Below are 11,126 nucleotides of genomic sequence, written 5' to 3' on the forward strand. Positions count from 1 at the left end.
AGGAAAGCTTGAGTGGCCAAAGACTCTCCAAGGATCACAGATGAAGAATTGCAGAGATTAGTTAAGTCTTGGGGGTCAGAAAGCCTAAAAAATATATCAAACAACCCCTACATCACCACATGTTGTTTGGGAGGCTTTCAACAAAAATCCTCCTCGCTCCTCCAAAAACAAACTCCAGCATATTCAGTTGTCAGACATGACTGGAACTTCAGAAGGGACTGGATTCTGTGGTCAGATGAAACAAAAAAGGGCTTTTTGGCTGCAAACCCACCTGATGTGTTTGGTGCAAACAGGGATAAAAAGTACCCATGCCTAGGGTTAAATATACTGGTGGAGCTTATATGTTGTGGGCCTATTTTTTCAGAGCCGTCTTGGATCTTCCATGAGGTAAACGGTCCAAAACAAACATCAAAATCAATACAAAAATGGGTAACTGAGCACAAAATGAAGCTTCTGCCATGACCGTCCCAGTGCCCTAAACTGAACCCTATAGAAAATTAGTGAACTGAAGAGAAGCACCACAAACACGAACTTGTGAATCTGAAGTATCTGGAGAGATTCTGTATGAAGGAATGGTCTCCGATATGTTGTCAGTTGTTCCTCCAAACTCATCAGGCATTATAGAAGAAAACTCAGAGCTGTTATGTTGACAAGAGGTTGCAAAAAATATTTTATAACAGGGAGCCAATAATTATGGCCAGCGTGTTTGGGAGAAAAGCATTTATTTCATAATTGTCACGGGAGGTGTATGCAAAGGAAGACGAGAAGTCGAATTTCCAATAACAATAAACTTTACTTACAAAAATAAACCGAAAGGGTACAAACAGGCAGACGATAAACACTCCGGTGATAATAACTCGTAACATAGGCAAGAACCGACAAAGACAGACTGAACGCAAGCAAACTGAATACAAGCACAAATCAAGCATAACAAGGTGAAGACAGGTGACATGGATGATGATAACGATGAATGGGCTGATAAGTGAGGGAGTGAGTTCAGGTGTGGAGACAAGGAGGATTCTGGGGAGTGTAGTGCAGACTAAGACAGACTAGTGCAGACGAAGACTGTGACAATAATGTGATTTACCCCCCACTTTCAATTCTTTTACTTCAATGAAAGGTTAGATTTTTGCAATTTTTTGGAATGAAAGATCAAAAGAATAAACAATGCAGATTTACCTTTTACAGCCATTTTTGATCATATTTACCAGGGGTGCCATTAATTCTGACCACCACTGTATAAACCATTGAATAAATTTTTTTTATGCTGCAGAGGACTGATGGCCAATTACACATGCAACAAAATTTTGGAAGTGACATCTAGATATAAATGTGGGATTCACTCTCGAAAATTGCAATGAGCAATGTAAATGCAGACTAATAGATTAATAGAAAATTATTAATATCAAAATATTTTTAAAACTGTATTCTATTCAACATTATTTATACAAGTAATGACTTGTAAATTCTCTTAAATGTCTCTCTTTGCTTACACTTACTTTACGAGAGCATCCTCACTATTTTCAGAAGCACCCTCAATTTTTTGATTTTGGAACCGGGACTGTGTCTTATGCAAATGATATGAGGACATATCCCTGGCTTGTGGGAGGGAAGTGCTGAAAAAGAGAAACAAAAATAATCCTCATCTTTGTGTTCTGTCTCTCTTTTTTTCCAGCCTGCTGCTCCAGAGCCATGCCCCCCAGGAAAAAGAGGAGACCCACTGCTGGAGATGACCTGTCTGCTAAGAAGAGCCGGCAGGATAAGTATGCTCAAAACATCACCTTTCCATTCATCCATCTCTCCAGCCTCTCCATCTCTGTCCATTCCATCTGTCTGTTGACCTTCCTCTAATTCACTCATACACACACACACACACACACACACACACACACACACACACACACACACACACACACACACACACACACACACACACACACACACACACACACACACACACACACTCATTCATCTACCCAACTTGTTGATTAACAGCTAAACTAGGTACCTATCAAATCATATCAGTTAAAGGCCCCTGTGTTGAAAATCAAGTTTTTAATGGACAATTATATGTCTATGTGGTGATTTTAATATGCTTTAAGACAAACCATGTGCAAATTCATAAGTCAACACCATTGGTGAGTATTTTCTCCTTAAAACTCCAGTGAAAGAAAGACCGTCTCAAAAACATGGTTTGAAAACGCCTACGTTTCTTACATCACAAACTACCTTGTAACCAATCACGTCAACGTGCGGGCGGGCTTTTGCATATCACTACTATGCTATAAAGCAGGTATGGTACATTTAGCAATATAGCGAGTGAATTATGCATGTGATGTATGTTATGATGAACTATATGCCTTTCTCCACTGACGTTCTATGATGTTCAAAGCATTTCCAAGGATGCTGATTTTTAGAAGGGAGGCTGAGATGGCGAATGGGAACTTGGTTTGTGTAACAGTAGCAACACATTATTAGCTGTTTGATAACATAGTCGAGCAAAAGTTTAATCATATTAATTACTGTTATGTGTCTGACGTTGTAAAAAAGTGATACCATCGTGCAGCGTTTACTTCAGTAAGTTAACAGAGTGAATCTCTGAGCTCGCGTGAGTGAGTGGAAGCTATTTTAAGGCATGAATCATTTTTTTTCACAGGAAAAAAACCTTTAAATATGTAATTTTGGTGATGAAAGATGAGAATTCTGTATTTATTCTCATAAGGAACTGAATTTTATAATAATGTAGTGTCATAACTATTTATTGAACCATCAGATCTGTGTTTGTGGGCGTCTCTTCTTGTTTGTATCAGATGCAGCACGTTTGCGCTTTAATGTTCATATAAGTGTGTGTTAATGTATATTTAAATAGCATCTGCTTAGTCCTGTCTATTCATTTCAGTGTTTACAGAAAACAGGAGACATTGCAAATCCAGGAGGCTGAAGCTTTTTCTAGCAAGAGATGTCTAGAGTGGTTTTATGAATATGCAGGTATGTACGCAAAGTCATGTTGAGTTTTGTTATGTTATGAACTATCATAAACTGACTTTTTAATGTCATTCGGTACGTTTACATGGACAACAATATTCTGATATTAAGCAGATTCAGACAATCCTCTGATTAAGAATCTTAATCATACTCAAAGTAAATTAGGGGTTAAGTAGTGGTGGTTGGGGGTGTTGGTTTTAAAAGTAACATTTATCTCACCTGAATGTTTGCTCACTCATTGTATTTGTATTTGTGTTTTTTTACAACAGAGCAATTTTGTTGCTCCAGAGTTTACACAACACAAGGAAGCTTGATTTCAATCTTTGAATTAAACTGAAAAAGTAGCACAAATAAATACAACTGAATAAAGATACAAATGAAATAAAGAGAAAAGACTATCCAGTGTTATTTTACATTTGATTACTTTATTCAGTTTCTATAGTATTTCTTTACCTGAATGCTAGTGTTAGACCTATCATTCAGGTACAGAAATACTTCAGAAACTGAATAAAGTAATCAAATGTAATATAGTACTGGATAGTCTTTTAGTCCTGTATTAATGAAATACATAGGCTAGGCTATTAATCCTAATTCTTTACAATTAAAGCTATCTTTTGTTGTTTTATGAACATTATTGACAGCCACTGCTTCTGCATGCATTTTCTTTCTCAATTTGTTGTTTGTGTTTATTTAAGACATAACTAACTGTGTTTATGAGGATACTCGCCATTACCGGAATTTTGACATAATTTTGTTGTTTTTTTGACCGTTACAGCCTATAATCCGTGAAAAAGTTGCCAGTTTTGTTACTCGCGAGCTGTTTGTGAGGCAGGTTTACTGTATGTTTGTGCGCAGAGAAAAACAGGTATGCGTATTTGAATATATATGTGCGCAGGCGTGTAGTCTTTCTTTACAAATTGACCTCATCAAATTACTTGTCTGGCCTTAAAATCCAAAAAACTGATTTCTTTGTTGCTTCCGCGTATCCATGCGAACTGGAAACCCAAGCCCCTCAAAAATATCTCCTGTAACAAATGAACATTCAATTTCCAGCAAGGACTTTTGCACTGAGTCTGTGACGAAGTCAAATTACACGTAACAAAATGATGGTCTGAAAAACAACATGGTACAATGTTTGCAGCTACAATCCTATTATTACTCACCTCTGATCTTGACATTGACTCCTTGTCTGACGCCTGCTCTTCTTAAAACTGTGTGTTCTCAAGGGAACGAGTAGTGCATCCACTGTTAGTTGGGCCTTTATCCTGAGTCTCTTCGATTTGATTTTCAGTTTGTTTATTCTTAGAACCGAGCGGAACAGGTTTAATTCCACTTGTCCGAGATTATGACACGCATTACAGGTGAACGCAAAGGTGTCATCGGCACAAACGTGTCCGATATTTCAATCCCAGTCTCTACAAGCACATTCACAAACTTTTCTTCTTCCAAAAACACGACAACAGACTTGGCCAACAACATTTCCCATAGCCATAAGAACATCTTCCACCGTACAAATTTGATCAGGAAAACATTTACATCCATTTCCAATGGAGAAAACCGGCGTTCCCTCATTAGGAGGGGAGACCATGTTTACCCTCCACAAATGGATGCAAACCAATTCACACTTAATATTTTGAAAAGGGTGAGGGGGGAAAAAAGCCACAAACCTCAAGCTGAAACCTTAAAAGATCTCATACAACCTTCATGCTAGAGTGAATAAATGTTTCATAAATTCGAGCCCTGCGAACTGCGAATGTTGATACGGAGAGAACGTTGGACGGCATGGCATGGTGACGTAATGACGTGTGCCATTAATCGATCTATGTTCTATAACATGTAAAGCGGGAACATAAAAGGAATATTTTAAAAGCAACTCATATAAACACCTTAATCAGAATATTGTCTAATTCAGAATAAGGTCAATAATTAAATTACTGCTGTCCATGTAAACTTAGTCATTGGTAAGGTCTTAAAAATGGTATAATCACATCAAGGGCACATCACATAAGCTCATATCATTTGACATGAAATGTCTAGAAGGCAGTGAATAATGTCAGCTAAATTTACCCTAGTTTTTTTTTTCCTTTTCTTTTTTTATTCAGAATTCCACCCTTGTGACTTCAGAGACTTTCCAAATGAAGTTAAGATGTAAATAGAGTGACTATAAGTATATACTAAAATGTATTTGGCCACTTAAGTCACACTTAAAAAATGTCTGAATTTAAATGCATACAAAATATCAAACCAAGTGGCATCTGTGCAAATTATGCTTTTCTCAGAACTTCTTTTTGTTACCTTTTGGAGCTTGGAAGTGTTTAGTTTGAGCAGACATTTTGAGTTTTTAGTTTATACAATCATCACTGTCCTCGTCAGAGATCTCAAACATATTCTCAAAACTATTATTTTCAACATCTTCAAAATCAATCTTTTGAACGCTGAAAGCTTCTTCACCAGATCCACCATTAAGTGGCAGTGACATTAATATTTGATTGCGTTCAGTACTTGCAGTAAATCACTGACTCATTTCAAGTTCTGCTGATAATACCTCCTATTCTTTTGTTTTCTGCCTGTGGTAACTATGAGTGAAATTTCACTTCATCATTGTGTATCAGACATTGCCACCTTGTGGAATAAAGGTGAATTGCACTTATTCAGTCTTCAAAGATTCAATTGTTGTGCAGAAAATATATACTTGCACTGTCACACACCTCTTTAGGGTCCCTATACACTTTTTACAAAAAATAAATGGGAAAACAGGCATTCTTTTATAATTGTATTATTGTTTTCTTGTTATATTGTTCATAATGAATTGATTGAGGAATACTAAGAAGGTTGATGTCTAACTTTAAAGAATGAATGTAGAGGTCTCTCTAAAGACCCACGGTAGGCGTTTAAGGGTTTAAGGTAAGGCCACTAGTTTTAAAATGTTATGCAAATCCAAATATTTTTTTGTTTGTTTTGTTTTGTTGTGGCCTAAGAGTCCAAATACTTTTTGGGGCCAATGTATATAAAAGTAAATAGTGTCTGCATGTGTTGTGTTTATAGGGTGTGATGATGTGGTTGGACCAGAAGGGATGGAGAAATTCTGTGAAGACATTGGAGTGGAGCCAGAGAATGTAAGAAACTAAATTAATCTGATATGGTTTTACATTTTCCTCTAAAAACATATCATCAGTGGTCATTTTAATGTATATTTGTTCGTAGGTGGTGATGCTGGTATTGGCCTGGAAGCTTGATGCCCAGAGTATGGGTTACTTCACTTTACAGGAGTGGCTCAAGGGAATGGGCTCTTTGCAGTATGTCTGGCTAAACATGGACCTTGTATACATCTAATACCATGCTACTACACTTCTTTCTGTCCCAAACTTTACTTTTACTCTTTTTCTGTCATATGCAGATGTGACTCTACTGAAAAACTCAGGAACTCTCTAGACTACCTGAGGACCGTCCTTAACGATGCCACCAGTTTCAAGCTCATTTACCGATATGCCTTTGACTTTGCCAGGGTGAGTATGTTTAGGACTGATTGATGAACACTAATCATCGTCGACTTTAAAAGCTCTTGTATTCTTTTTATACTTCAAAACTATATTTGGTTTAACGATTGCCTGTGACTGTGCATCTGGATCCTTTCTGAATAATTTTTTTTTTTTGCTCATCACAGTTCTTCAGTTACAACAGACAAGGGCTTGAGACTGCTGAGAGATGGTGCTATTTTAGGTTGTTTTACCTCTTTGTCTGCTCAGCAGAAGTATCTCTTGTCCCAATGATTCTTTTTTACCACTCCCTTGGTATGAATTGTAAAGTGAATGGAGATTTGCTGAGTGAAGCTCTTACAGGAGCCATTCGATAAGGCCAATAAAGGGGATGAGTACAAATAAATAGCTTTTGGGAACCTTGAATGGATAACATGACATCCATCCTGTCTAGATAAAACAGAAATGTTCACGTCTGGGCTCATCATGAATAGAGCACTTAGTCCATTCTCCAGCAGTGAAACCATATTTCATGGCTGTCAGAGAAGTGATTTATCTAGAGTATTTTTGCTTTTAAATATTGGGCACAGAGAACCTGAAGCATTTTTATGGTGTCAAGGTGTAGGGACAATAATCATGTCTGCCCTCAGCTCTTGTATTATCATATGTTCAAGCTCAGACTGCTTAGAGTATAAAGTACAGAGGACAGTAATTTCTGAAACGGTCCTCCAGAAACAACCTGGATCTAAGTACTTGGGTAACAATCTATAAATTACCAATTATTGCCACACTACCATAATTGCCAACTCAGTATTTTATTGTGATGTGTGAACTTGTATTCAAAATGTTTAAAATGAAATATGGTTCCACTTCTTTGCAGGAGAAGGATCAAAGGAGTTTAGACTTGAATACTGCCAAATGTATGCTGGGACTTCTGCTTGGGAAGACTTGGCCATTGTTTCCAGTGTTTAACCAGTTTCTAGAAGTAAATATTTTAATCTTAACAGTTTATCAGTGTAAGTTGTAACTTTAATAACTTTACAAGACCAGTCAAATGTTTTGACACACGTGCAGATTCATTATTACTGCTTTCCACATTTTAGAATAATATAAATGTCATAAAAACAATATACATACAACACAAACCTTAAACAGCTTATATTTGGCATTCTCTCAGCCAACTTCTTGGATCTAGGAATACTTTTTAAACTGCATTGAAGGTGTTCACAAACTGGCCATTTTATTGGCGGCTTTTATGTTCCAACTCATCTATGTTCCAAAACATTAATTCAAATTAAATTACATTTGAATTGCTCCATGTAGACATTCATATGTAACCACAATTTAGTTTTAGAATAAAGTTTTAAAGGTGCAGTATGTAATATTGACAGCTAGCGGTTGAAATGGGTACTGCAGTCCAAATTCAAAATATTGGAGTAGAGTTGTTCACCCGCCCCCTCCTCCAAAGACTCAATGCTCACGTGGGTTGATAGATTGAGGACACACAATATGAGCGAACGCAATTGACAATGAAAGCCGAGATGTACACACTGGAAATTGATTAGTTGATGTATCCATGTTTTAATATGGTTTCGTTCATAGAGATTTTTAGATGGACGCTTTTTAGGTCGGATAGAATCTGCAGTCTCTGACCCGTTTGTTTATTGACTTCCATGGCTGTGTTTTCCACCAACTGGCAACCTGGGGTGTCGAAATACTATTGGGTAAATTGGCAGTGGGCTGAATCACACAGACCAAACAGACTGGCTGTAGCATTGTTTTTTTTAATGTATGCGAGTATGTGAACTTAGAATGTTTCCTAAATATCTGCAAACATATAATGGTATTTTTAATGCTTTAGTACAGTCAAAAAATTACATACAGCACCTTTAAATATAAGGGAACCAAAATCAGTACAAACTTTTGACTGGTATTTAATACATATATTTGCACATCAGTACATATTCTATGTCAATTAAATTTTTGACAGTGACATATCCCCCCCCCCCCTTTTTATCCCCCCACAGCAATCTAAGTATAAGGTTATAAATAAAGATCAATGGTGCAATGTTCTAGAATTCAGCAGGACTATCAACCTTGATCTCAGTAACTATGATGAGGACGGGGCCTGTGAGTACAAGCACCTACACTTTAACACGCCTGTATACTTCTAATTATACCCCAATTAAGACATTCATCATTATTTTGTCAAATGCAGCTGGAAGTTCATCAGATTTGCCTTTTGACAATTTTTTTTCTCTATACTTAGGGCCAGTGCTGTTGGATGAGTTTGTGGAATGGTATAAAGATCGAGAGATGTCGTAGCGACAGCTTCCCCATGCCTACCACCATCACCAACTAGAAACTAATCGCCAACAATCTCCATGACAACGACGACAGAAACGACTTTGAAACAAACATCTAGAAAACAAAGTACAAATCAAAACTGAAGAGTTTGGGACAGACTGATGGTGGCCTCCGGCTGTGAGGGCTTGAGTGTGTGAGTGTTTGCATAGAATGTAATATCAATGCACATGTTTGTATGTCGCCCTTTTAGTCGGGGCCATAGGAGGGTCACTGGTGGTTGTGTGTTGGAGAAACAGCACCTCACCGACTCCACCTAATACCCCCCATAGCCCGCAATGCATTGTGGGTAAGCACACGGCCAGCCTCGGAGCCGCCTTCCCACCCCACTGTGATGTTTCATATTGCTGTGAATGAATAGGCTCTTAAAAGGAGGATGAATTTCTCCACAAGGCAGGGTAGGTAAAAACTCCCACACTGTCAGAAGATTTAAGACATTTAGGTAATTTAGGCCTGGAAGGGCAGAGAAAAGACGGAACAAGCACCTGCTTGGCTTTTTACTGAAGTCGGTGACTAAATATTAAGACTTTTTGGTTCAAAATGGAAATAGCTTACAGTATCAGTCTGCTGATGTGGTCCAAACACTGTTTAATACGGTTTTTATGTTGGAGGAGGATGACTTTCAGAGCATGTTACCATAGTTACATAGCAACCTATGCCATAAGTTTTATTTTTTACCAGTCTCACTGCACTTGGTTGCCATTTAATAAAGCACACCACAAGCAAGAGTGTCATAGACATTCTGCTGTAAGTACTTCCTGTGGTATCAGTATACCTTTCACTACTTCATTTTTGATATTGATTATGAGATCAACTTGAATAGCTTTAATGTTTGCAAATTGAAGAACAGAGGCTATACTTATCATGAACATAGAGCCCAGTATCTTTTTCTTGATTCACATGTCCATTGTGCATACACACTGGCAATGGCAGATATGGCCATCTTGTAGAGGAGTGTGAGCACGTTAAATTGACTGCAGAATGCATTAATTATATCATTTGATTCCTTAGCAATGTAATTAAACTGTGCATGTCATTAAAATGACAAGACATGGATGTAAGTGATGGAAAAGAGACCGAACGGAATAAAGTTAAAGTGCACTTTTGATTTTTGTGATGAATTGCCACAAAAATATAAAAACAGGTATTCTGCCCTAAACACTGACTCTCATTTGGCCACATCCTCGTCCACAGATCTTGTGGTCAAATATGATCAATTTAACCCATAGTGAGCAATGCCTAGCAACTATTTAACATTCTAGTTATGTTTGTAAAACCGTTGAGTTTTGTCTATGGCTGTGGCGTGAAGCTAACTTGTCATTTGAACAAGAACAAAAACATGCATGCATTCTGCAGTTAGAGCTGTCTTTGTGAATGAATGAGGTTTTTCCTTTTTCAGATTTTTTTTCGCTCTTGTTTTTTTTGTACAGGTATTTGTAGAAGTGGATTTTTTGTGCTTAATTTGGGTATCCGCGGTCATGCAGTCTTAACGCTTTATGAAAAACATGATTGTGTGATGGTATTTAGAGCTTAAACACACTTGTAACCTCATCTGTTGAGATGTTCTTCTCTGCATTGCCTCCTCCACCATCTCCACCAAGTGCTAAACTACCAAATTCATGAGTGACTGCAGCATTTCAGTATATCTGCAGCGTCATGAAAATGTACTAATTTTGTTATGTTATAAGGAATTAAGAGTACAGTGACAAAATCATTGTTAACTTTATTAAAGCATATTTTGGGCGACACATTTTTTTTTTTTTCTGGTTACAAGACATTTTTGTTCTGTACTGACTTTTTTTTCTCTGAAAGAAGGAGGATGCTAACCATAAATTATTTATCAAGTATTCACTCAGTATCTAAAAGCCAACAGTCTATGTATGCTATGCATGCTGGCCAGAATCCATTTGGAAAATGTCTACAGACACTTGTCATAATCCCATTAATCTGCCCTTGTTTGTGCCTGAGAGAAATGGTGGTTTAAAATTACTTTTGAACAGATAGACAAGCTCCCCTGTGTCATTATGACTTGCTTTTTTTGGGGGGAGTATGTAATGCAGAGGGTTGAGCATTCTCATCGGACTGTATATATGTATGGATGTGTGTATAAGTGTTTGTTTTCACTGTAACCTCTCTACATTCAATATATATAAAGGGGTTTATTAACTAAATGTGGATTTATTTTAATCTGTTCTAAACGTCATGTTTTGAAAGAGAAATGACTTTGACTAACTATTCTGGGGTCATCCTGGGGGTCTCCCGCTGTCATTGTGTGCAATTAATACCCTCTGGATTTTTTTT

General features: G+C 37.3%; 1 protein-coding gene across 7 annotated transcripts in view; it reads left to right on the forward strand.

Moving 5' to 3' along the window:
* Positions 1 to 10,996, forward strand: part of dcun1d4 (DCN1, defective in cullin neddylation 1, domain containing 4 (S. cerevisiae)) — a 38,097-nt gene extending 27,101 nt beyond the window's left edge. For 5 of the 7 annotated variants that reach the window (XM_077220586.1, XM_077220584.1, XM_077220583.1 and 2 more), the window contains exons 4-11: positions 1,676 to 1,763; positions 2,900 to 2,988; positions 6,031 to 6,101; positions 6,190 to 6,281; positions 6,383 to 6,491; positions 7,342 to 7,446; positions 8,489 to 8,591; positions 8,731 to 10,996. In XM_077220586.1, the coding sequence (XP_077076701.1) occupies positions 1,693 to 1,763; positions 2,900 to 2,988; positions 6,031 to 6,101; positions 6,190 to 6,281; positions 6,383 to 6,491; positions 7,342 to 7,446; positions 8,489 to 8,591; positions 8,731 to 8,786 (696 nt within the window). In that variant the 5' untranslated portion in view covers positions 1,676 to 1,692 and the 3' untranslated portion in view covers positions 8,787 to 10,996. Of the gene's footprint in view, positions 1 to 1,675; positions 1,764 to 2,899; positions 2,989 to 6,030; positions 6,102 to 6,189; positions 6,282 to 6,382; positions 6,492 to 7,341; positions 7,478 to 8,488; positions 8,592 to 8,730 lie in introns of all 7 variants that reach the window. The other 2 variants (XR_013199989.1, XR_013199988.1) reach the window with 1 other exon arrangement.
* The last annotated feature ends 130 nt before the right edge of the window (positions 10,997 to 11,126 follow it).

The sequence above is a fragment of the Siphateles boraxobius genome, unplaced genomic scaffold, assembly GCF_051911475.1.
Source record: "Siphateles boraxobius isolate OS27281-9 unplaced genomic scaffold, OSU_SipBor_1 8, whole genome shotgun sequence".
Classification (NCBI taxonomy): domain Eukaryota; kingdom Metazoa; phylum Chordata; class Actinopteri; order Cypriniformes; family Leuciscidae; genus Siphateles; species Siphateles boraxobius.